This window comes from Rhea americana, unplaced genomic scaffold (assembly GCF_003343005.1).
Source record: "Rhea americana isolate MKP2758 unplaced genomic scaffold, rheAme1 scaffold_15, whole genome shotgun sequence".
Taxonomy (NCBI): Eukaryota; Metazoa; Chordata; class Aves; order Rheiformes; family Rheidae; genus Rhea; species Rhea americana.
Window position 1 is genome coordinate 5,285,353 of NW_028185594.1, and position 26,980 is coordinate 5,312,332.

General features: G+C 36.9%; 2 protein-coding genes across 13 annotated transcripts in view; one reads left to right on the forward strand and one right to left on the reverse strand.

Annotated features, from left to right (window-relative positions):
- Positions 1–72: 72 nt before the first annotated feature.
- NDUFB3 (NADH:ubiquinone oxidoreductase subunit B3) lies at positions 73–6,863 on the reverse strand. 6 transcript variants are annotated; one of them, XM_085299431.1, is made up of 4 exons: positions 6,624–6,863; positions 4,593–4,670; positions 2,899–3,046; positions 73–329 (listed from the first exon to the last, which is right to left on the reverse strand). In XM_085299431.1, exons 3-4 carry the CDS (start codon positions 3,042–3,044, stop codon positions 173–175), a joined length of 303 nt encoding a protein of 100 aa, XP_085155557.1. In that variant the 5' UTR covers positions 3,045–3,046; positions 4,593–4,670; positions 6,624–6,863; the 3' UTR covers positions 73–172. The 6 variants fall into 6 exon arrangements, with proteins under 6 accessions (XP_085155557.1, XP_085155553.1, XP_085155555.1 ...); XM_085299427.1 differs by having other exon boundaries at positions 6,620–6,863; XM_085299429.1 differs by lacking the exon at positions 6,624–6,863 and adding an exon at positions 6,390–6,603.
- Positions 6,864–6,971: 108 nt separating this feature from the next.
- Positions 6,972–26,980, forward strand: part of HYCC2 (hyccin PI4KA lipid kinase complex subunit 2) — a 66,101-nt gene continuing 46,092 nt past the window's right edge. For 5 of the 7 annotated variants that reach the window (XR_014895154.1, XM_085299434.1, XM_085299441.1 and 2 more), the window contains exons 1-2: positions 6,972–7,032; positions 7,544–7,587. The gene's annotated coding sequence lies outside the window, so the exon portion shown is untranslated. Of the gene's footprint in view, positions 7,156–7,543; positions 7,588–24,482; positions 24,570–26,980 lie in introns of those variants that run through there. The other 2 variants (XM_085299435.1, XM_085299436.1) reach the window with 2 other exon arrangements.

The window sequence follows — 26,980 nt, forward strand, 5'->3', positions numbered from 1 at the left end:
GGCTTGGATTTAGGAATCTCTTTAAGTTCTTTGCTCCTTCCACAAACAAATAATAAAGTCAAAGAAACATGCTTCTGCCTGTGATGGACAGACTTTAATATTATAGGTATAGAAGGAGAAGCAAGCTATTGTACATTTTAGTTTAGAAACAACAAGTTCTCATACTTGATCTTCAGTGATGACCTCCATTCTTCTTCGGAGGAAACATTACATATTCAACACCAAGAGCTATGACAAAAGCTGCAAATCCCCACTTGAATCCCTTAGTAAGGACTTCTGTTAAGGTAACAGGTTTTGCAAAGCCACCCATAAACCTCCAGGCTTCATTGCTAGGAGAAAGACAACCGAAGAATAAAACAAGATCAGTGGAGCCACTGTGATTAAATATTAAAGGGATATCTTGGGGAGGAGGTAATAGAGAAAGAGGCTGGAAAGATTTCAAGCAGATATACCTTGAGACTGTAACATTTCTATAGTTCAAGCATTAAAGTAACAGATACTGCCACAGGTGAATGACCTGAGCTCTAACCCTTTATATGCATGTCACGTTAGCTACACACAAAACTTGCAAACAGCATCTTCTGATAACAAATTTTGGGTGGTGATTCTGTTTTRTAACTGTTCTGCTGTTACTATGCATTGAAAGAAAAACAGAACGCATGAGTGTATGCAAGGAATAGAGTAACTACAAAGGCTAGCCATTATGCTAGATGGTACCTAGCATAGTTGAATCTTAAAAAGTTTTTCCACCCATGGCAAACTTGACCCAGTGTCAGATATTTTTTGGCTTGCAATAAGTTACTTAGAACTGTCAGGGCCTACTAAAACTGTTCTTAAAAGGCTGGAAAGATGACATTTAGCTAAAAAGATTTATAAAGCTGACACTGCCTTATGTCACTGTGCTGCATCTATTTTATTAGTGAAGTGTTAGTCACTGCTGTAACTGACTACAAGTGTTTACAGACAGAGTCCTTAGTAGAGGGGAAAACATTTGCAGAGAAACAATAAAATTAGAACCATCATTTCAGCAAGAAATGCAGTCTTAACATGGGGGTCAAGTTCTGATTAGTATGTTCACAGATCATCTTGTGCAGATAGTTTSTGTGACTCAAGATGAAGGCATGTTAGCATAGAAGAGCATATTCTGGTTGCTAATACAGGATACTTGTTGATAAGGCTTAGGTTTCCAAATACAGTAACTTTCACACAGCTTATTCTGTATGGAATATGTACACAAATGTACATTTCTAACAAAGGTGGAAAGTTGATCCCCTGAGAGAAGGAACTAAAGAATGATGCCCTAAAGAGGCTTACTATTTCAAGATTTCTAGTGCAAGATATTTATAATGTGGTCTTCCTTCAGATTATTGAAACAAAACTTGATACTTTAATTTCTCCTTTATAAAGGAAGATTGGCATGATGCTAATATTCAAAACTTGTCCTTCATGGAACTGAAATACTAGTTTACATAAAATTTGCATTAGGCAAAGCTTAGATGGAATTATCTCATACTTTAAGAGTTGCACTTGTTCCTAATTTCAGCTCCTCATGAAATTGGCTCAATTCTCTTCTTTCACTAGGGAAAGATTAATTTTTCATCTAGGAGGGGGAACAAACAGTACACAAATTCTTTCCAGTTTTCTATTTTGTAGCACTTCCTGAACATTTTACTTGGAAGTGTATACACCAGAAGTCATAGATAAATTTACACTTAATTTATGATACTAAACTTTGTCCATTTTTTTTCTGGGAGTAAGCCTAATGCTTGCTGAAGATAATTAATTTTATCTGAAGCACAGTGGAGGGAAAAAAAAAAAGTTTAAGGCTGCTTGTGTTCCACAGAATGAGAGGCAACATACCTGAAAGAAGTGCCAGGAAAGTTTGGTGGTAGCTGATAATCCTAAGGGCTCATACCGTAAATGACTCTTAGCATTATTAAAAATCATGTTTTACTCCATGTTTACAGCCTTAAACTCTTTCAGAAGGAAGGAAAAAAGTGCTTTCAATCCCAAACCCTTCCAGAGGTTATAACATGCAATATAGCAACAACTTTTTAAATAGATGACATTTTTCTATTCTTATAGTGATTTGAAGCAACAGCGAACAAATAAAGTCTCTTCTGTGAAAGCTCCTAGAATAGCTGCTGATGTAGCTTTTCCTCTTACAGAAGGACTGGACTATACAGCACAAAACATTTATGTTCTTATTTTCTAAGGTCAAAGAGTACTTGAGCAAGGTATTACATAATTCATGCTGGGAGGAAGTATGTTAAGCGGTGCTTTAACAGCTGCCTAAATAATCCAGAGTTGCTCTGAGGAAGAAAGGAGGTATTCACTGTAGAACAGGACAACTTAGAGGTAAAAATCTAATCTTCTATGATTTAGTTCACCCTACCTTCCATCTTACATCCACTGCTTAGCAAAAAGAAATGCAGAGTTGAATCAAATTCTACATCATATACTAGTACATTTCTTCATTTCAAATGAAGACCTCCACTGTATGTGAATACTCCTATTCCTACTCAGAATGTCAGTGTAAGTTCCACTGACTTCAACAAGATCAGAGCATGCAACCTCTTTGCTGAAAAGACAGGCTTACTCTCATGTGCAAGACCTGACCATTATTTAAGTGTTTTGGGGAATGAGGCCTTGGCCATTGTGCCTGATTATTATCTATCACAAAGTACAAAGGCCTTGTACTTTGCCTTGTAAAATGCATAGACTGGTCAAGGTAATACAACAGTAGTAAGTTCCACACAAAAAAGTAAACAAAAATCTAACTAATATATTCTACATGCATTTTTCACAATTTTTACTAAAGAAAGTGACACTTGCAGTGACAAGTTTGGGCTGATGCTACAAAATGGTCAAGATTGTTTCTGAGGCTTATGCACTTACCGAGCCCATGGATCCCTCAGACCCCGTCTAGCCAGCCTTTCCTGAACTTGTTCAAGAGGCGTACCCTCTATCTTCCATTGCCTATAGTCAGGGAGTTCCATTTTGCCATGGCCGTGGCCATGGCCATGTTCATTTCCATGCCCCATACCTACAAAAAAAGATAACGAATTTTTGTTTCTCAGAGAGTATCAGCTTATTTTCACACACTTGCAAAGACCAATATCCTGTACAGGAAGAACAGAAAGGTTACAGGCAATATTTAAAAACCACAGCGTTGCACATCAAGCATCTTCTGCACACCTTAGAATAGAAAACAAAGTGTTAGGACACTTCATGCTATGTTTCCAAAGTTGGTGATTAAGTACAACAATGCAAACTGCTAGACTGTATTAATTATTTCTCATTAACAACAATTAGCTAATGTGTCTGAAGTCCTACGTGTTTGGTTTACTTAATAGCAGCAGTAACCACATGCTAAAAGGTGACTGTCTTAACAGATAATCATTATAAAAGAATTAACAGCATTATGTTATTAACAGAACAATACATTTTTTGCTAATAGAAAACATCACTATGGGCTTTAAAATATACAGCTGAATATAATAAAACATTGCCCAGGAACATGAAGAATCCACGTACAATTTAAACACAGAAAAGCAAACATCTCAGGACACTAAAATAAAAGTTCATCGAAGTTTGGTATCAGAGTCTTTGTAATCCTTTTCACAGATGACTGATTTTGAAGCCAAATTTAGACTGTGTGAACATTTCTGAAGCATAGTTTATTTATTTATTTATAGTATGTCAGTTGAGGAACACTGCAAGTTTTTCCTGAGACTACGCCAGTAAAATACTCTTATTTGAAAAATTACAATTTAAAAACTTTCCTGTGGCTTGAAAAATGAGACCGACTTCATAACTACAATTCACTACTTCACATACAAATTCAACTTATTGTAAAGCTAATGCTCTAACTTCACATTTAAAGTATAATGTCATACTACAGTTTATCACAGTTTCTTTAAATATCTAGAATTACTCAAAATTTAATTGAATATATACTAACTGGTCGTAGTTCAATTTCAAGTTAAAAAAAATGTAGTTGAGAAAGATCCAGGTGTAAATATCAAAGAATAGGGTATTATGGTAGACATAAAAATCCTTATCCGATGGTACTTTATTAAAAACATTTACAATATAAAGATGCACATATGACAAATACTAAAAACAGGCAAAACTACTAGCTTTTTAAACCAACCACATTAAACATTTAGAAAATTTTTGCATGATAATAGCAAATGGATTTTTAATATTTTTGCCACAATGCCGTTAGCGATAAAAGTTTGATCAGATCTACTTAGAAAATACAAACGCAGACATTCCTAATTAAATTAAAGGGAATATATTAAAGAAAAGAGTGGTACAGACCATAAGCATACGAGTTAAAATAGCTAAGTGTTCCATTTGATAAACTTGGGAACTATCTAGACTTACTTTAATCTTAGCCTAGAGGAAATAGGGCTACCTAGTTGAGCTACACAGAAACAATGTTTTCCCTGACACCCTAATTGTCCACTGTTGAGATAAATAAAAAAAATCACTGACTTCAATCTTAGATTTAAGTTTGCTACCCATACAAAGTTTTAAATAGTGAGAGTAAAACAGGGCAATATTTATTGTTACTGCAGTGGTACCTGTTTTGTGGCACAATACAGTGAGTTTTCAGTCTTCAGCACTGCTAGTGAAAGTAGTCTATCACAAGCCCTATAATACTGAGCAAAAAAAAAAAAAAAAAAAAAAAAAAAAAAAAAAAAAAAAAAAAAAAAAAAAAAAAAAAAAAAAAAAAAAAAAAAAAAAAAAAAAAAAAAAAAAAAAAAAAAAAAAAAAGAAAAGAAAAGAAAAGAAAAGAAAATTAACCGGTGAGATCAACTAAAACCTTGCAATAAGAATTTCATTAGCATTACTGTGTTGTTGACTTAGAACAATTGGTAAACACTGTAACCACCGTGTATTCTTCAGAATCTAGAAATGCAAAAGTCTTTACAGTGTATTGCATGCTTCCTTCTTTCTAAAATTTGATTTTCAAGAAAGAGAGAGACTGGTTTAAATGACTGTGAAAGAGAAGGCATTTAACTTAARAAGTTTCAGGTGCATTGTTTCTAGTACTTGAGAGACATCAGCTACATTTTTCTTGTTTATGTATGAGTTTTAAATATAAAAATGTGCAAGACAGCTTTATGTGCTGTTAGGGTAAACTGGGAAAAATAATAACCTGTTCATAGCAAATTAGGTTAATGATGTCGTATTGAAAGCATTTCCAAGCTCTGATTTAAATGACAGCTTAATTGATTTTCATGGTAGAAGTAATCCACTTGATAATCTAAAAAGGCATATTTTAGACTCAACTGTTACTGCYTTGCAAGTCACCACTAACATTACATTCATGAAGCAGCTGTGTAAGTTTTCTTACATTAAATAATACCAGGAAAAACATTTCTCAGTGTCTGTAAATGCATTTCAGCAGCACCAAGGCCCATCATTTTCAAGCTCTCCAGAGTACATCAAAAAGCTCCGAGATCAGTTTGAAAAATCTCTAATGTAGATAAATTAGCCTTTAAAATTACACTTATTAGAAGGTACTTATAATTAATCAAGCCCATAAAGTTTGATTAATTACACATTTTCCATTATTCTAGCTACAGATACTAATTCCCCAGAGTCATAACCCATCTGACTACTTAATTCACTGAAAAAAAGCAGAGCTATGAAAATAACCAAGCTCAGAGTAAAAACAAGTGTATATTAAAGCTGACTTCTCAGATCCTTTGTAGGCTGCTGCCACTTAAGCACAATTGGCAAGAAAAGGTACAGGATAAATCAGTAAGAGAGGCGGTGCACCTTACTAGTTCCTTCACGAGGCTGGGAAATTCATGTTTTACTTAGATACGCTTGTAAGAGTATTAAGAAAATAAGAAGATCCTTATAAAAAAAAAGAAGTGATCAAAGCGGATGGGAAGATGRAGAGAGCCATTTTTCAGTGAGTTAAGGAAGGCCTGGAAGAAAATAATGATGGCTTTGCAGTCTTATTTTCACAAAGCACCTGAAACTTCTTTCAGTCAGAATTTCTCATTTTAACATCCCTCTGGTAGCAAAGAACAGGTTTAATGTTCCTAATTTTTAGAGAACTAACTAGAATGCAATGTTGCCATGAACACTACTTCTAAAAGCTTAACTCTTGAAAGCTGTGAGGGCAAAGAAAGAGGACTTTCTTGGAGCAAGAAACCTGAACGAAAGCTCTAACACACTATATCATTACCCCCTCYCCCCAAAAAATAATAAAACAAGCCCCAGTCTCCACCGTGCCGTGAAAAAGCCTGAGGCCTCTCTCCCAGCAGAATCTGCCTTTCCACAAGAAACGCTTTTAGCACTCGTAGAGACGCTTTAACGCACACAGCCAGTAAGCTGCACTGCAGCACCGGGCGGGCGCTCACCGCCAGCCGGAACAAGCCATTAGCGCCTCTCCGCGGAGCTGCGAAACGAGGCCGAGAGGGCGCCAGCGGCACCGGAGCGCTGCGGGGCTCCCCGTGCGGCGGCGGCGCGGGCCGCTCGCTCGGGGCAGAGCGGGCAGCGGGGGAGCCCTCTCCCACCCGGGCCGGTGGGCAGGGCCGCTGCCGGCACCGGGCCCGCCCGCCGCCCCCCGCTCCCGCCGAGCGCCCGCTACCTGCCCGCTCCGCGACCCTCCGTCAGGACACGACCGCTGCCCGGAAGCGGAAGCCGGGAGAGGAACGGCCTCCGCGGGAAGCACAGCGCGCCACGGAGGTTCCGGGCAGCTCCCGTCCGGCCCCTTCGAGCTCTTTCCCGGTGCAGTGGTGAAGGCGCTAAGGCCGCCCTCCACCTCCCTCCGCCGCCCTGGGGCTCTGGCGCCGCCGCGGGGAGACAAGACAGGTCGCGAACCGGGAGCGGCACTGCCGACCCGGGCGGGGGCAGGGGAGGGGGAACGTAGGCGGRACGGCCAATCAGCGCGGCGCTTGTTGGGGGCTGGAGCGGCCCAATGGGCGGGTGCGTTGTTGAGCTGCGGGGGTGGTAGARGCTGGAGGTGGCAGTGGAGGAGAAGAGGGGGCGGCGGCAATAGCGGTCAGTATCGGAGCTGTCGGGTGGCAGTGGCGAGCGGGGCTGGGGCCGCGGCAGCAGCGAAGATTCCCTCCGTCCGACACACGCACACACACCAGTTGCCTGTTGCCCGCCAACCGTTGTCGGGTGCGTGCGCGAGCCGTGGACGGAAGCCCGCAGGGTCTGCGCGTGCAGGGGCACGAGCCGTTGGTGCTCCCCGCCCCCCCCCTCCAACCGCCCCGCACGCGTCAGCGCCCCCGCTGGGCCTGGGCTGCCCGCCGCTGCTTGCCGGAGCTGGGGGCGTCCGGCTCGGGCCCTGCCCCCCCCAGGCGCCGCCGAGGGGCGCGGGGCCGCCGGGGCTGGCGGCGAAGAGCAGTTCCGCGGCCGCCGCTTATGTAAGCGCTGTGCCGCTCGCCTCACCCGCGCGAGACGCTGAGGGGGAACGGGGAGCTGCCGCGCGGCAGCTGGGGTTAGGAAAAAGCTTTTGCTTTTCAGTGGGTAGGTCTTGAGAGGGTACCGCTGTTTCTTTCCGTAGGGAAAGCGGGGAGACGTCCTGAAATTCTGGGTCTGCACTGGAAGGTAAGTGAAAGTTCAGGATTTTCTTGGGGTTCTGGCACCAGTTCTTGGGGGTGCTTCTCTAGTGAGATTGTTTTTTGTTCCATTGAGTGCCTGTGTCTGGGGAGCTCGTTAGCGTTTTGTATGCTGTGAATATGTATCTATAAAGTTGACTGCATTAGTACTAGCATTTGTTTTGCTCCTCAAGGTTGAGTATGTATATGTAGTCTCCTTTATTTGGAAAAAAAAAMCGGTAAATTTTAACCACTAAGTCGGTGATTTACAAAGGCTTAAATTGTTCCTTAATTATAGAAACTATCATAATGCTGTTTCTGAATAGCAGAATACAAACTCTGGGGTGACCATTCTTGTTGCTTTTATAGAGTGAGAACAAATACTGGTTTACAGCATGATACTGGCAGAACAATATCTGGAACAGATTTTAGGGCATTTTTAAATCCTGATGCAAAGCTGCTTCTGTATTTCAGTGTTTTTTAATGGGTGTGTTCAGACAGCATGAGAAGATTTGCAGGAGGAATGCTATTATCATGATATTAACGACAAAACTATTTTAAATAGAGAGCCATAGGTTTAATCCAAGCTGCTTCTGTCTGGTTTCAGGATTGAGTGTTTTTTTTACTGTGAAACAGAATCCGCAAGATACGGAGCAGTCTCTTCTGCTCTGTGGATGCAGTGTCAGGGTGAAAGGAGACGCGTGTTGGTTTTGCTATAATTTGTGTAGGACAGAGTGGGGCATAGTGTGTGAGGGGGAGAGCTGTTTATTTGATAAATACCTGGGAGTTAAATATCAGATACCTGTAAAATATTTCTTGCTTCTTATGGCTGAAAGTTATTGGCTTGTTTTGAGTTCAGTGATTTTAAGGAATGTTGATACTTTAATTGGAAATTTTTTCCAGTGATCTATGAGCATGTTGGATACCAGACACCTCGGTCTTCATATTTTTGAAGGAAAAATATGAGATCCTGATTTTATTTATTTATTTAYTTATGATTCTTTCTTCATGGCACTTCAAAGTGTGGCTTGATGATCTATGCATGAAGCTATAGTTTCTTGTTTATATTYTCAGCTAAGTCAGTAATGCTCAGTGGTGATCACATAATTTTGACTTTGTGTGACCTAGTGTGATCAAACAGAATTATAACAAAGGATTATACTTAGCAATTACTCATCTTCAAACATGCTATCGATTTCCCAACTCAACAAGGTTCTGGGTAGCTGTCCCCCCTCCCATCCTAAGTACATAAAAACTCTGTGTATAGTTGATAGGTTTGCTCTACCGTGTAAATGCTTAATATTTTGCTTCCAAAGTTACCTTTCTCTTCAGTGCAATATGTACAAAGTTACCTTTCTCTTCAGACTGCAAATATGAAGGATATGATGTTTTAGGGATATTGGAAGCTTTTTGAAACTGCATCTTCACCAAATGAATGAGTCTGGATAATTTCAAAGGTGCTTACAGTCTTGCCATGTAGCCTGTTTTTCAGAAGCAAACTTTRCCACAGTTACTTATTTTTCCAGACTAACCTACTGTAATAAGCACAAAGAGCAAAAAACCACAAAAAGATATTTTCACCTATTTCAGAATATAATGGAAGGTAAGGTSATTGAGACTCCATATAGAAATAAACAGTGCTTTTTATGGTTTATTCAGTGGCTTTTTTGTGCTATTCATGATGATGATAATTACTGGAAAGATTAAATGTTCTAAAAGACGGGTATGTTTACATGTACTCAGCCTTGCAAGTTATGTTTAGCTGCAATTCCTGCTTATGTTACTAAGGTTGGGAGAGGTGACAGGGCTTTCTTGAGAGCTTTCAAAAAACCCTTGTTTATCAACGTTTTTGCTGATATGTGTCCTAGATTAACAGGTTGTGGGRTACATGGGTGTTACTGCTCTTCTCTGCCTGTGTGTAGTAGTAGTCTCCTTATCATTGATCTATGTTTAGTAGTATGCTCTGCAGGATTGTTTTCTAGAGGGGAGAGCTGCGTGACTGACAGTGACTTGAGGAATAAAATATTCTTTATTTTGAGGTGACAACAATTATTTTGCATTGGGGGGAGAAGGAAAGCTCAATTAGTACCTTTATATATATCTATATATATATATATATGAATTACTTAAAACTAAATACTATTTTCCCTGGAATTACATGATACTTTCTAAGGCTCTGTATTAGTGGTTATTTGCACTTCATTGGAAGCCTGTTACTGAATGGAAAGATCAATCCTGTTATAATTACCTGGAAAGCATGGAAAAACTCTTTCCTTAGTTTCTGTGGATATTTAAAAAGGCTATGGAAGGTGGGGAAGCAAATTATCTTCTCAGGCAGTAATAGAGCCAAATATTTTATGGATAGTATCACAATCTCAAATTGCTGTTTCAGCTGTTTAGGAAAAGTGATGTTCTGTAGCAGTAATCCTTGTTTCCTTCTGTTTTTTGGTATCTGATAGACCATTTTTCACAGGAACAGTTGTATTGGAATAGCCCACTGTTCTCTCTAAAGCCTTGGGATCCGGATGTATGACAGGACCATCATTTCAAGTCCTRCTTGCCTCTGCCAACTGGCAGCGACTGATAATAGATGATCTATTCTTATGTTCTTTCCTAGGCAAGCATATAGTGTTACTTTTCAAGTAAGCCCTCTCTGTCTCTGAGTGGGGATGATGTTTTGTATGGCCTTTCCTTCTATGGATATACTTAACTTCTTAAACTCTTGAGTACATGTATGGGTTTTGCATCTGCTATCTTTTCTGGTGACAAATGCCATAATTCAGGTGTTGTGTAAGTTCTCTGTTCTGCTTTGAACCTGTTACCTGAGAACTTCATTTGATACTCCCTATTTTCTGTATGAGGAGAGACAGCACTGTTTGGCCCTTTCCCAAGCATTTGATGAAYGTTTAAAATCTTTAAAAATGAAGCTAATATGTTCAGTCAAACACTTATCTAGGCAGGAGGAATAATTTTAAATCTTTATGCCTGTTCCCTTATGTTAACTTATTAACTAGTATCAGGCAGTGAAGGTGAAGACTTCTCCGTCTGATTTCTAGTGGAGAGTATCTTATGCCATAGGAATGATCATTTAAGAGCAAGTCCTGTAACTTGCCTCGGGAGAAATTGATCTGATTAGAAATTGTTTTCCATAGCAGAGTCTGACTTCCTATTTCAGCCAGTTGGAGTAGTTACAAGAAGTAATTCTTCTTGACTTATTTAATGCTGTTTTCCATGGTGTTTCCTGTGCAGTTGTTTGCTTGAATTAGATATAAGTTCATACAGAACTGTGCTTAAAGAAATATTAACTTCTGAATTGTGAAGGTGTTCAGAAGTTTTATGTAAGCCATAGATACAAAATAGTGATGATGACTTTTTAAAAGATTTGTAGGATGGGATGTATTATCTGAATGATCTGTTATTTTTCCTGAACCTTTCTATTGTCTTTGGCAGGAATASAGATAAAACAATAATTGAATCACAGAAAGGGTGAATAGAAAGGGACCCCTGGGGATCATCTAGTCCAAACCCCTGCTCAAAGCAGGGTCAGCTGGAGCAGAGTGCCCAGGACTGTGTCCTGTTGAGTTTTGAATATCTCCAAAGGTGGAGACACCACAACATCTTTGTCAACCTTTTCCAGCATTTGACCACTCTGGCTATTTTAAAAAAAAGGAAAATTATTTTTCTTCTTCTATGTTTAAGTTAATTCCTTGTATTTCAGTTTGTRCCCACTTAGATGCAAAGCTTTTTGAGAGTAAGAAAGTGTTCTGAGTTTTTGCTTGTATCTGTGAATGAAGATAACTTAGCAAGCTGGTTTAATTTTTCTCTCTGTTCTCTCTGCACATTTCCTGGGATAGTTTATGCTGTTAATGACAAGATAYTTAGGAATGTAAAATACCTCTTCCCCCCCCCCCCTAAATCTCTGGACAACCTTATGGGAGTGATTTAATCAATCTATTCTTAATTCTATAGAATTCTGTATTTTTCCTATAGAATTTTGGTTTTAGTTTCTAAACTTGCAATATGAGTCCCAAAAGTAGAGAGGTACTTCTGATAAAGTACTGTCATCTAGTAAAACCATATTATGAAACAGAATTTTCTATTGCCAACAGTACCACAGAGAAGAGAATGTATAAGCCTTGATCAGGGGCTGGATAGAATAATACATGCTTTGCCAACTCTGTTCCAAAACATGCTCTAATTTATCAACAATAGGAAAAGTTTTGACATGTAAGGAGACTCACTCTGTGACCATTAGTCATTCTTTTGTGTTGTATTTTTCTATCAAAGTTAAATTCAGGGATAGGCTTTGTTCTTTACATTTCATTTTCTGAGAGCAAAAGAAGATAGAAATTGTAAGTAACAAATGTTTATAGTGTGACATTTATATTCATATACAGGATTTTAAGAATAATAAACTCTGTAGTCATGAAACATTTGTCTAACAAGCCATGCAGTCATTTTTTAAAGCAATTTGCATCTTTTTCTTTTATCCTGGTGCGATATAATTTGGATCTCATGTACCCTCCTGAAGGATTAGGCTGAAATCCATAATAGTATTATTGTCACTATGAGATCTTTTAATCTGAAAGCCTGATTTCTTATACTATGGGTTCTATTTGAAAATGCTTACGGAAATAAAAATCACTTATGGTTATCTACATCAATAGATAATTTATTAAAATTCACAATTCAATTTTTTTCTAAAAGATAGAACTGTCATTGGCAAGTCCCCGTTTTGGGGTTGCCCCCAACACACACACACACACACGCGCGCGCGCGTGTGCGCGCACACACACGCGCGCGTGCGCACACTTGCCCTTTTGCAGGTAGTCCAGCTTGCCACTACTGCCACCTATGCTAAGTCAGCTCTGTCTTCTTGACCTTCTGGTATGATTATGTAGACCACCACTTTTTTTACCGTTCAAATTTATTGACTTTCTTTTGAATGAAAACTAGAGCACCAGAGACATTTGGAAAGAGGGTAGAGAAAATCTCAGATGACTGACTTTCAAAATAGTGAGCTTTTTTATTTTTAACTTACTTTTTTTAGTGTACTGAATGTCATTACTTTCAAAATGCCAGATTCCTTGGCTGCATAGTACTGATCAGCACAGGACCTGATGGAGATGGTTGGAGCAATCCAAATCTGTTAAAATTCTTCCAGGTACTCTTGGGTACTCTTTTTATGTGTTTTGGGGGCTTTATATAGGAGAAAGAACTTACCTTATAAAATATAAAGTACGATRTTGTTATGCAGGTGTTTGGCCAACAGTGAATTTTGTAGACCAGAGATGCTAAATCTATGATCCTGTGTGTTACCTCAGTAATTTAGCTAATCTTGCTACATTATTATTTTATTATGGTTCTTCAGTAAACTGAAATGGTTAGGCTTACATATTGGTGTCTGCAATATGGTTTATGAGTTCTTTGCATAGTTATACAATACTGTTCCACTGAACTGTATTTAAGTGAAATGTATGACRTGAATATTTGTGCAGGCTAGATGACTGTAGTTTGCTAATTCAAACTAGGCAATGTTAAATTTGTGGGTTTTCCTTTCAGAGGTAATGAGTTGAAAGAGTTTTAGTTGCTTAGATGACTTATCTGGATTTCTCTAGTAGTGTTTTCATACTTCTGGGGTTCCCTTTCTTGTGTATTTTTGGAGCTGGTCTGCTTGTTAATATGCTTAGGTTACAAGTATAAATTTGACCAAGGAAGAGACTAAGCATTTAATAGCTGTCTTCTTTCCCTGTCATTATCTGCATTTGCAGTGCTTTTCTATTACATAGCTTATAGTGTATATATAGACTGTATAAAAAAAAAATCTAGTTTTCATCTTCAGATGTTTCCCAGCATTATGCAATTGGTATCRATACTTTGATAATTTTTTTTCTAGSCAGTTTTTACAGTTGGTGTAAGAGTTGGCATGATAATAGAAAAAACTTAAAAATATAAGCAAATTGAGTTTACTAATCAAGGTGAAGATCTGTGCTGATCAAAGAAAATGAAAAGCACATTGTGTTGTTTTCTATCTGTAGCTGCAACATATCATTGCAAAAGAACGTGGAGATGATTATTCAGCAAATCTCCCTTTTTGTAAAGTGACCAGCAAAAGAGCTGATCAGCCATCTCAAAGCAATTGAATATATTAATTGACAAGTGTCAGTGAAATTAATCAAAACAGTGTGTTTATATGTTATTTAATCAGCTTGTTTACATTTCTTCTTCTGATCATATATATTTTTTTCCTTGCTTGCTTTACTTATTTCCATTTTCTTCAAATGGGTTGATAAACATATTTCTGCGGTCCTGAAATCTATTTCTCTTTTCTGTCTCCGGATCTTTCTTCCTGCTTTTTCCTTTCTGTCTCCTTTAATTTTGAGAATGTCCTGAATGTTAGGAAAGGCTGGAGAACAGATCCTCTGCATACCTACCTTTGTTTTGATTTTGGAAGAGAGCCACAAGGAAGAAAACTTAGTTAAATTCCCGAAGAAGCTTACAGAAGTTATTCAGACAACCTTCTCAAATATCATAAGCATAAGAATTTGGAGACATGAAGGCATAAGTGTGGTAGATTTTGTGTTGGAAGTAGCTTAAGCTGCTGCTGCTGCTTTTTTTTTTTTTCTGTAATTTTTTTTTTTTGCATATGAAAACAAATTAACTAGAAACTGTTAGGTTTGGGGATCTTTTTTTATTTATTTGTCTGTTTAGTTTTAAACATTGTCTTTGAGGATCTGACATCCTACAACCCTTGTGTCCCATATGTAAGCTGTACTGATAAGTCCACCGTTTGCGTTAGACTTTGTCTTAGCAACATCATGATGCTGAACATAGGAGGTCTGTGACCTTCTAGCTGAGACGTGTTTTAGAAAGTAGGAGGCTTTTATATAAATTTAGTTATAGAGGGGGCTGCAGCGAGCAAGTCATCAGACATCCTAGTGCATGCTGTCAAAGTAGGACTTTAGAGAAACTCTCATATTTAGCAAAGAATGAAAATTCACTTTGAGATACTTAACATGATGGGGTTTGAATTTGCAGGTCAGCTTCTCTGTTTTGTTTTGATTACCTGAACTATTGTTAAATTACACATTCAGATATATTTTGCCTTGGCAAAAACCTTGTTGAAATTAAGACCAAATAACAACTTGGTATTAAGAAAAGAATTTGAACTCCACATTGATACAGTCAGCCAAAATCCATAAGAAGCTAGCCATGAATATTCAGGGAAAAAAAATAATCAACTCTGTTGGAAAAGATATCAATGTCTTTACTAAAATAATGTTAAGGCTGGCAGACTTACTAGGTATCTTTTGATTAATGAGTCATTGCATGGACAGATATGTTTATGATCATTTTCTCTTTGTCTTCCTGCTTGTTTTTGGGCAGACAACACAAAGTGCACAGAAACATTGGGCGCAGGCTCTGCATATATAATTCAGACTGATGATAAAGGATTTCTGATCTCTGGGACAATTTTGGTCTAATCTTAGGAACTGAAGGGGTTGTGAAAACAGTAATTTAAAATTGGTTATTGCTGCAGGCAAAGAAATGGAAAAATAGCTGTTCATTTGTTAGGTATTTGCTGTGCTCACAATCAATTGCTATAATTACAGGAGCAGCATCTGGATAGAACTGTTCTTTATTCTGTGGGGAGCAGGATACTGGGCACTATTATGCATGCATATATTAGTTGTTACAAATATTATTTGTGCAGTTTAGGGTTTTTTTTTTTTTTTTTTTTTTTTTTTTTTTTTTTTTTTTTTTTTTTTTTTTTTTCTATTTTTTTTTGTTGTTTGACCTTTGTTTGCTGTATTCTGGTTTCTATGACAAGTGACTCCTTTGAAGACAGTCTGCGCAAGGATGAGGCTACAAGCCATGAACTCTTGCTTTTAAATAGATGTTTGCTTTCAGTAGTCATTCTTTTTTTCATACCTTTTTTGTTAATTGCAGATTAAATGAATATAGTGAAGAAGACTTTTTCTGATGTATTATTGTCAGTGGGGTTTCTTTCATGGAAAGAGAGAGTAATAGTATTGCACTGGATTTGCATCTGATGTGCTGCAGTTGTAGTGGTCTTAATACCTTGCATATACCTTATGAGAGATGTCAAATTGCTTAATAGGTATGGTTATCTGTTACCCAGATTTTGCAGATGAAAGTTCCTCATGCTTCTAGCACTGCTGAAGTCAATGGTAGACTTATAACTGACTTCTGTGAGATTAAATCTTCGCTCTAAATCTCCAGGCTTCTGTTCTAACCATATTACTTTGCTGAACATGTGTGAAACTGAACTTCAGAAGATGAAACTAATGCATGTGTTTGTGGTTTGAGTTTAGTCCTGATAGCACTAGTCTTTCTTTGTAGAATGTAATAGTGTAATAGTCAGGAAGTGAGAGTATTTTTTCGAACTCTTAAAATACTAATAACCACAATTGATAGACAAATGGTTCATTAAAGTCCATTCACTTCAATGAAATTACATTAAAGGRGATTTCAGATTGAGGAGTTTATTAGTAATAATGAGCCCTTTGACATAGAAGCGTCAGGCATGCTGATGAAAGATTTATCCTAGAAAAGATCATATTTCTCTGTATATGACAGTGGAAAACTTTCCATTGCGCTTTTAAGATGTTGTTCCACTGAATTGGAACACTGTACAGATATGAGCTAGATACAGAAATGTTAGAGAAGAGCAAGGGGGAGTTTAGATGTAGAATGGAAAAATGGCTAGTTTCTCATGAGCAATGTTGCCTTTTTTTTTTTCTTTTTTTCCTTGTTTAGAGTCTAGATCAAGTCTTAGGCAAAACTGTTGGGCTGTCACAAAGTTGTAGACTTGATCGTGTGTCCATTGTATTTGGTAATTGTATAGCTGACAAACCATCATGCTAATGTTCATCTGTGTAACTGTAGTTTCAGATACTGACACTACAAAGTTTTGGAAGTTATTACACTATATTTGTTGTAATTTCTTGAGGAGATCATAGAATGAGATGCTGTTTTTATTAGGCTTCATGTTAATCAAAACAGATTGCAACACAAATCTTGACATGTTAGAGTAGCAACGACTTGGTGAAAATCTCTTAAACAATCAACTGTTACCTATGGAAATACAAGTAGAATGGGCATGCTGGGGTGGAGGGTAACTGGAACCAGGGAAGAAAAGCAATAGTTTAAATGAGTCAGTGTTCCAGGTAAGCATTCATAAGCTATGTTTCTGTGCTGTTTAATTTCATGGATCTTCTATACTACTTCTGCCACTCTTCCATTAAATTGGAACTGTCAYGTGCACTTCAGGATCCCCCCAGTCAGCTGAATGGCTAGAAGCATGCTGCTACCTTTTCTGTCTGTTTAAATCTGTGCACCTGCCAAGGCTTATTTCCTCTGCTGTGACTCTTCAACTTTGTATTCAGTCAGGTGACTGTAAACACCAGGAGAGACTGAGAAGTCTCTGATTATCCTGTGGGAGAAGAAAAGTTTTTACTTTTATCTGAGGGTTCATTTCCTGGCGTAAGGAGAGAACAAGATTTCCTTTATCGCCTCACCATAACCAGTGTTGGAACTTGAGACAGCATGTACAAAATTGTAAAGTAATTTGAACTGAATATTTGCCCAGGTTGTTCAACTGATTGCTGGAATTTAAACAGCTCAGCTACCAGCCTGGGCTTACAGTCCATGCATCTCTAAAGAAGGAGTTGGAGAATTGAGATGCAGTTGTACATGTGCAGATGTTGAGTGAACCATGAATATGAAACTAGTTCTTTAAGATGTACAGTACTCCTAGTGACAGTAACTGTTGCAGTCACAAAATATCTACCTTATTTTTTTGCATCTACATCAATTGTAAAACTACTTATGCAGTCACTCTTTATACTTACAAAAATGAAACTTTGTTGGATTGTTACAGTCACTTCAGCCAGCAGAAAAGAGAAAATATTTTTGAGACTTTTGTGTGTTTAATTTACACAGAGGCTGCATTATGCATGAATCTYCTGTTGTAGGAGTTACTGCATCAGACTCTTGAGGCATATAGTGCTTTTCTCTTTCCCTCTTTGTGAATGTTAAATCTTTTCAGTTTACTACAGTTCTACTGTAWTTTTTAACAATTAATTTTTACAATTTACATGAAAAACTAAAAATATTGCACTACTTTAATATTTTAACTCCAGTTAAAGAGAGAGTGTTTTACATCTAGTTTTTAATTCATCAAGTGAGCCCAAATTTAAATTCTGTAATTTTTAGAAGAACAGTTGGAGATTCTCCAATATATTCCCTATTAAAGTTTATATGTTAACTTTATTTGTAATTCTGTCCTTTTTCTAGCTACCTCAATACTTGAATAAAACTCATGATGCTACAGCAGAATKAAATGTGCAACTATGCAATTTCACATTTGTTGTGTGCAAATTCCAAATGGGGTTAAAGTCTGTGGATGGATTCTGTACCTAGTTAGGGGTCGGTAACCAATGCTAACTGAGTAATCAAGTGTTGTGCTGATCGTGATCAGTGAGGAAGTGCATGGTTTTTGGTTTGTTTGTTTGTTTTTTTTCCTACTTGCCTTTATTGGGCAATGTATACTTAATGTGCAAAGGTTTTTTTTGTTTGTTTGTCCCCTCTGCCCCTGTTTTCTCAGCGTTGTGGATATTGGTATGTGCTAAAGATGGAACACAGGCTTGATGTGAGTGAAGAATGTTTGAAGGAGGAGAAGAGGATGAATGAAGAATAAATTTGTTCAGGGAAGCTTAACTGGAGATGATCCTCCTAGATGCTAATTTCATTTAATGCATTAGGGTTTCAAGAGTGCTGTGGAAAGCTTTAAAATAATCTGTTGGTCAATGATGATGCCATGCTGGGTTGTTGCCAGCTACTGGGAAAGAGCTTCTTTAGCACTACTGCTTGTCATTTTACTGGAACTTTTTGTAGGGACTTTACTACATTTGGTTGGTGGAGGTGTTTGTGGATGTGACAGTCAGCTGCCTGTTTCTATTCCCATGATTGTAACCTTCCAGAGATTGAATCTGATAGCTTATTTTGGTATTGATGTTTTTGATATTCTGTAAGTTGGAAGAAAGGAAGGAACAGATTTCAAGTGAACAGCTTTCTCAACTTAATTAGGAAATGTGTAATTTAAAGAATGTTCAGCTTTGGAAAGTTTTGAGGTATTTCAAATTCATATTCCAATAGATATATTTTGATGGACAAAAACATTTTTTCTGCTTCTTCTGTCTTTATGCAAAATTCCAGTAGTAATAGTTACTTTATTGCTATTTCTGTTACATACTGTGGCATTCTACATTAATGTGTGTTAACTTTGAATAGACTCATAAGATTGTGATGTTTGTTTCCCTGAGTGCAGACTTTGTAGTTTTCTGAAATGCTTACTGTTGCCATTAGTCAATTCTGTATATTTATGCTTATGACTTGCATCTATGAAAAATTAAAAGGTATTTATAGTGCTTATTCTTTTCCCTTTCTTATTACTATATAAAAATGTTTGAAGTTAGGATTTTATTTCTTGTTCTTAATTAATCAAGTGAAACAGATGGAACGGATCAGGAAACAAAATCATAAAAATGTAGTTRCAGAAGTCTTTTTTATAGACCAATTGGAGAGCTGGCAGGTAAGACAAACAGCCTCGGAACTTTGGATTCTTTTTTCTTCCCAAGTATTAAACTCCTGCTGCTCTTTGGTAACTGCAAATAATTATTTTAGAACTATCTTAAATGCAAATCTTGCACACAATTCCAAGTACCAGGGTGTGAGGTCTGGATTTGTATTTTGTTCAGAACATTTTTTTTCACGTACATAAATAGTCGCATTTCGATTGTCTGTGTGATTTGTAGGTGCCTGATCAACCATGCTTCTCCAAAGGTTACTCTATGCTGTGCATGCATGTGCTGTGCATGTCTGCCAATAATTAGCATGCTGTGCATGCTAATAACCTCTGTATTCCTAAACCTTCTCTATATCTGAATTGTTCTCAAAAGGCTACCTGCATATGCTTTGTGAGCATGCTCTTTTAGATAAGCATAATAACTCATACAAAAAATGTATAACCTCAGAATCTCAGAGATGCCTGATGCCTGCACTTCAGGCAATACTGCTGCTTCCTATCACCACAATTGCATGGAGAAACAACAATGACACATTTAAAAGGCTGCTTAGTTAATCTGGGGCTTTGATTAAAACTTTTTGCTTATGAGTTTGAAGAGGATGGTCTGTACTTACTACAGTCCCAATATACTTAATAAAATATATATTTGTGTGTGTGTGTGTGTGTGTGTATACATACATATATGTATGTATATATATATATATATATACATACATATATACACACACACACACATATATATATAAAAGACTGGGCAATGTGACTTACCTGGAAAAAATAAGGAAAACACAGATATTGAATCTATTTCACGTGGACCTATTTCTGTTTCAAGTAGAGGTAATGTATAGAATTTGCTAGAGAAGACCCTTCTGATTAAGGTTGCAAAAACTAGTAGTATAACTCTTTGACAGATTTGTATATAAGGCCGTCTTTGGTATCGTTCCAAAGGTAAGTTTTCCTTAGGAGACCTGAGGGAAGAAAAAACAGTTCTTCCAACAGCCTTTGAAGATTATTCTTAGCAGGACAACTTTTCAGTGTTATAAACAAAACCCTACATTTTTTCTGTGTATGGGTGAGGTTATGTAAAAAATGGCTGTAGTTCAGAACACTAAGTTCTCAGTGAGAATTTCTGCTTTTGTTTTTTGGGGTGTGAGAAAATACATTTGTAAACCTAGAATATTGTACACTGACTCCATTTAAATAAATTCCATTCTTCTTTCCACACCAAACAAACTGAAGGAAGAGCACCCATGAAGCTAGCTGCATGAGTTTTCAGTGCTGCCTGTTAAACCTCTAATTTCTTGTAATCTTGRAAGACTCCTACTGTCAGAATGAGAGCTGTAAAAGATGGTCAACTTTTAAATATCTAACAAATACTTATAAATTGTTCAGTCTGTGATTAGAAAACATGCATGATAAATAGCAGTATGCCCTTAACCCTTTTTTWTTATTATTATTWTTATTATTTATTTTTTTCAGGAAAGCCTATGGAAGACTATTTTTGTCATGATCTGTAGCTTTACAGATTTACAGCAATAAATAAGAACTGTTGTGGAAAGTCTTGCTTAACAGGATGCATAAAAGATCTGGTTAATTGATTTTAGACAAATTGCTTTTGCTGTGTTTAGGTTGCATTCTTAAAGAAGTTGTATGCAGAATTTTTCCCAGAGAGAAGGATTTCAGTTTCAGAGATAAAAACAAACCCTGACAGTTACTTAAGTAACTTAGGGTTCCTCACTATTAAAAAAAAATATTTAATACTAAAATATTTAGTAGTCCCTAGTGTTTTGCAGCTGATCAGTCTTTATTCTGTTCTAATATTGGTTTAACAGTAGAAGAATAACGACTGTGTAAACAATATGCATTGTGTTTAACTATTCAACAGTGAAGGTTAATAATTAAACTTGTACCAAAAACAAATGGGAAACTGATGTAGATCTTACACCAGTTTACATTTACTGATGTTTTAGTTCTGATAAAGTTATTTCACGGAGAAGTAACATATAATTCCATGTGGTAGGCCACAGAATGCTAATTTTAGTAAGCTTGATTTCAGAATTTCATGAATGGTTCTAGTAATATGGTGATTAAAATTGGTTGCACTTTCTTTAGAGGCACTGTTTCTTTGCCCTTTTTTCATGGAGRGGAAAGAGACCTCACCAAAGACACATGTAACTTTTTCCTTTAGAGGAGTCCCACTGAAGTTAATAGGGTTACTCATGAGCATAAATTTGTGCAGGACAGCCATCTTAATCAGTTAGGTCAGTTACGTGGATAGCAAATTTTAAGGTAGCTTGAATGGATCTATGTGCTATATAGAATTAAGATAGTCAGAAGTATGTCGTCTTGTATTTGGAGATTTGACTCAAAATGAGGTCAAGCTAGCCTCAATGCAAAATAGCTGAAGCGAAAATAGTGTTTTTCTTCTCATTTTATGAATTTTTCTATGCAGTTCTTAAACCCTCCCACTCTAATTTTCAGAAAACAACTGTAAGATTGAAAGTTACTGATCCTGAAATAATGCTGTGATGCATTACGTAGGGGAAGACTGTTTCCTGAAAATTGCAGTTGGAAACAGTAAAGAAGGCTATTGTCTGAGCAATTTTCACTCTGTAACCTGAAGTAGATCTGAGGTTTCTGGACTCTTCATGCTACATGCTACTTAAGCACATATCCATGTACAGCAAGCAGCCAGTGTGTGCCTTAGCTCCTCCTCAGAGTTTCTGTGTTCAGGGCTTGATTGCCTCATATAGTCCCTTAGGTCAAGTGGAGGAGATTGGTACCGTTCTACAGGTTATGCCTTCTTGATGACTAGTTTGAGGATCAGTGATGTTTCACATGATTATATTTGTTGATCAGTTTGCCTTTTGAAGTCTAGGGAATTGTATTGGAAAAGCGAAGCCAGAATGTCAATCAGAATTGATTTTTATCCTTGAGAAATCATACCTCCTAAACATGAATGATGCATTAGTGTCACAGGTATTAAATAGTATGTGATCATTCAAAAAAGAATAATATCCTAATGCTCACAGACCTTTAACTCTGGCATTTTGAAACCGAGTGTTGGATTTTGTATTTTTAATGAAATAGTAAAATATCTAATATTATGCCATATTACTATAGTTGAAATAAATATGAAATACTCAGTTATTTAAGAGCTTGTGGGTATGTGTAAATAAATGTATGAGTGGGAAGAATTTGACACATCAGCTTCATTTACTCATTATCTATTTCCTGGTGCTGAAGGCTTTACTAGCTGGAAGCTGGAAAGATTAGAATGAGAGATTTCATTTCTTCTGGTGTAGAGATTGGCAGAGGATCCTTTAAGTCAGATCTCTTTGGTAGTACTCAAGGTAGAGGAAAGAAAGATAGGTAAATTAATTCTTGAATATATAACCTAAATTCTAGTTCTGGTGAATTGTAGTGGGTCGCAGATAGTATAGGGATAACTATACATTGGTATTTTAATCGTCTGAAATGGAGCATTTCAATTTTGATGGTTAATTTCATGATATAATAGACTTTGGTTTGTATCATGTGAGGATATTAATGCTTGAAAAAGGGAAGCTATTTAGAATTTAGAGTTYGTGTTTCTAGAACTGTTTGTCCCTGTGCGTGTTTCTCCTTTGCAGGAGAGATTGTGAGTTTTCTCAGTATAGATGTTTGCAGTCCTCTTCTAAAGTCATCTTTTTTTTTTTTTTTCCCTCTCATAAAAATTCTGTTTCAAGATTTCTTGTAGTTAGTGCCTGTTCCTTTTTCGCACTTAGCACTGAGTGTCCCTTAACTGCAGTTTCACAAGTGTTAGTTTGCTGTTAGCTTTTTTTTAGGCTACATCTCACTACGCACTTCCTATCTTTGTAGACCTAATTTACTTCATGAACCAAAACGGTGAGCCAAGTCGTTTGGGAGTGGTAGGGTTACATGGAAAGTAATTTGCATGGAAGTGTTTTCGTAGGTGAGGAAATTCATGAGTTGCAGACAAACTAGCATAGGAAGAATTATTACATGTGAACTGATGCAAAGGGAGAGAAAGCCTGTATTGTTTAGTGTAGGATGGGTTATCACACAGGATCTTGACAAGAGAGTGTTTCAGGTTTAGTGTAGGATGACTGCATGAAGTTGTTTCTAAGGAAACTGATGCTAAGAGAATGTATAAGGTAACATTTCTATGGCTAATCTGCGTATATATTTTTTGTCTTTTTCTTTTTTTAGTATGTCAGGTCTTTATAATAGAATAATTATCGTGTATGCTGCTATATTTGAGACTGGAGGATAATTCCTTTATTATATTGTTGATTCCAAAATCCTGTTAAGTAAAGTAGAGGAGTATTTTCTTTTCATCAAGGACAGTTTCAAGATAAATGTCTCCTTCCCTATCCTCTTAGATAATCTTAACTCTTTTCTGCTTTATTCACTGCATAAACTCATAGGCGCAAGTTGGCTGCAAGTGTACAAAGTATGGCTCTGCTTCATTCAGGTCTTTAGACTCTGTGAGGCTGAACTGCTGATAAGCCACCTGACTTCTGTAGCTTTCTACAACTATGCTGTAAAATACGGTGAAAATGTGTCAGCTTTATAAATGGCTTATTTAATTCTATTATAATAGAATGAAGTCAATCGAGTCTCAATGTAAAATAGCTGAAGCAAAAATAGTGTTTTTCTTCTCACTTTGTGATTTTTTTCTTTGCAGTTCTTAAACACTCTCACTATTATAATATGTCTCTTTTCAGTTTTGTATTTTTGTTCATACTAATTATTTGGCTTTCAGCATGCCACCAGAGTTTTGTATCTGCAAAGCACAATTTTGTAATTCTTTATTGTAATAATTGTAGAAAGATGGAAGGTTTGGCAGCAGAGCTTTCTGGCGTGTGAAAAGATAATTTAGATAGTTCAGGGCTCAAATGATTTAGAGGAGGCTTTTTGGAACAGGAGATGAGCAGTATCTTTTCTTTGTCCCTTTTTTTGGCAGCAGCTGAAACTGATGGGACCTTTGTGATGAGAAATGGGAGCTCGCTGTAGGGTAGCATTAAAAATTTTTTTTATAATAATTTATAATAAGAGTATTATCAATTGCCTTTGACTTCACTAGGATAAGGCTTTCTTCCATCATTTCCAGATATATTTTTTGTCCCTAGGATCTAAAAGTAAAGCTTTAGTTAAGCGAGTCAAAGCAGGACTGGAAGTAATGGTGCTTTATCCAAGTGTTTTACCTGACTGAGGATTGTCTGTTAAGGCTGGCAACCTGAATCCTAAATACTTCAGCTTTTTTTTTTTTTTTTTAGCTGAAACGTATATCTGCTTCATCTTGTAATTAAATTAACTAAAAACTGGAGTTGGAAGAGCATTTCCTTCGTATCAAAGAGAAGACCTGAGCTAATGATGTAAGTTAGTAATAGTCCAGAGAATATTTTATTTCTTTCTGCCTTTGTCAATTCTTTTACTTGTAGAAATGTATTTCCTCATGCTGTGGAGCTGTTATAACGAAGAGACATCTGGCAGAATGTTTGTCTCTGTCTCTAAAGCCAAGCTGTGGTTCTAGTTTATTGGCAGCAGTCTCTGAATTTATTTCTGATGTCTTTATCAAAAAAAGGTTATAAAAATGTGTATTAAATATGGCTGATACATTTATATRGAAAGATAGATGGTATTTGTGATATATTTATTATAATAATACATATTCTTTTTAGTAAATAGAAGAAGTAATTTATAAACTTTTTAGATTATGGTGCCCACTACGACCAGGCTTGAACATTTCCRGTTTGGCAGTTCAGCTGATATTGGCTAGTCTTGTATTCAACTTGTATTAGCCTAAGAGCTGATCTCTTTTCCGGTGTGGAAAGCAGAACATACCAGAACCCATCGCTGTAAAATACTGTCTACTGTACAACCTGACAGTAGCTGGATGAAGCTGTATACAGCTATTTACTGAGCAACTAAGGCACAATAGCCTCTTAGGAGATTTTTTCTTTCTTTTTTTTCTTTATTTCTTTCTCTTTTTTTTTTTCCTGAAGGCCTACTCTCAGCCAGTAATGTTCTCTTGCATATGTGGCATTAGAGAGAGATCATGCATCTTGAAGCTTTGCTCTTCTCTTTGAAAATTTTCCCCAATACAGATGCTAATTGAAAGGTATTGTTGCCATAGCCTTGGAGGTAAAAATATTTAATTTTGTTATTTAGTGTGCAGCTGGAACGCAATTACATTACATGCATTGTGATGTCTACTATATGACAGCAAAAATGGACTCGTTTTTGAAATGCGTGTCCTTTTTATGTAACCTGACCCTTTTTTTGAATCCATCAAAAACTCCTATTATCTAAGAAAAGTGGAATAGTCATATCTTCTTAGATGTCACCAGTTATTAATATCTGATTGATAGTACTTTTTTTTTGTCTCCTCTATAATAGCTTGGTATTTCTGTATAGCCAGTGCTATTGGCTCTGATTATTAGGGTCACTGTTTTGCTGTAGAAACACCAAATTGGTCTTGGTTAGTGGTTTAAGTGCAGAATGATAAATAACAATGTATTTATGATGAACAAGTTTATAGAACATGCAGGTGATACATACATCTGTTCTCTCASTTTTGTTAGTATATTTTTACAATGTAAGTGGAAAAAGTGCTCTCCAATGAGAAGAGTTGATTGAATGCTTTTTCATGTCTGGTGCTAGCTTCATTTTCATTGTCTTGTGGTTTATACACATTTTCTAGCTTGTCTAACCTCCCCAAAACTGTCGTAAGTGCACTTTCAAAGTCATAAAGTGTGATCCTATATGTCTCAGTGAAAGCTAATTTGTTAAGTATATAGGCTGTTACTGTATCATGAGTGAATCTGTGGTTTCATACTTTTCTATTTATTTGTCCAGTGCATGAACTAGTCTGTTTTTCACTTGATAAAATTCTGTTCAGATCTCAGCTCTAATTGGCAAAAGTACAATGCAAGACTGGCTTGTTTAGAGAACAGAATGTTGTAGCTTTGATGTTAAAAGTAAAGATTTCAGACATAATGATTGAATAGCTTCATCTTACATTCTACAATTTCATGACAAATGTAACTTCAGTTTAGGATTATTATTATTATTTTAAGTGCTTTTTTGGAAGCATTTCAGTCAGTATTTCTGTATTTGATTTTAACATTAAATGACAGTGTTCCCAACTACAACTTTTCTGTTCTGTGCTTTAATGTGAATTTAGTCTATCTGTCTATCTTCATCATTTTAGCTTGTGCAGAATTTAAGGAATCTTAGAAATCAGTCTATCTGTCAAAATATTTGGATATATTTAGTTACTACTGTTACTGATAACTATATTATAGTTTAGTTGTTATGGTCACTACGTATTATTAGAACTTTTGAGCCATTGTAGAAACAAATCCAGCCTTTTTAAAAATGAGAAATCTATCTTACTGCCTTCATTCTGTTTGCGTTGGAAGACACACGAACGCTCTGGAAATGAAATTTGATACTTTTAGTTGAGGCCACTTCAACTTTGAATAAACATGCAGAGGATTTAATGCAGTCGAACCAGTTTACTTCAGAGACACACCCATATGGCTGCTTGACGTTGCAAAGTTCTGTTTAGTGCTAAGCAGGAGGCGTTCTTTACTGATGCTCAGGTGAAAATCTCAGCGTATGTCCATGTGTGTCAGATAGAGAATCATGTTACCTGTCATGTTCCTTTCTAGCTGGTGGCAAAGGCCAGCTGGTGGGCAGGCGCAGAGCCCGCCGTGGTGGAGGGGAGTGATCGCTAGAGCAGCCCAGGAGCTTGGAAGGTGAGAACAGCAGGGAGGTGCAG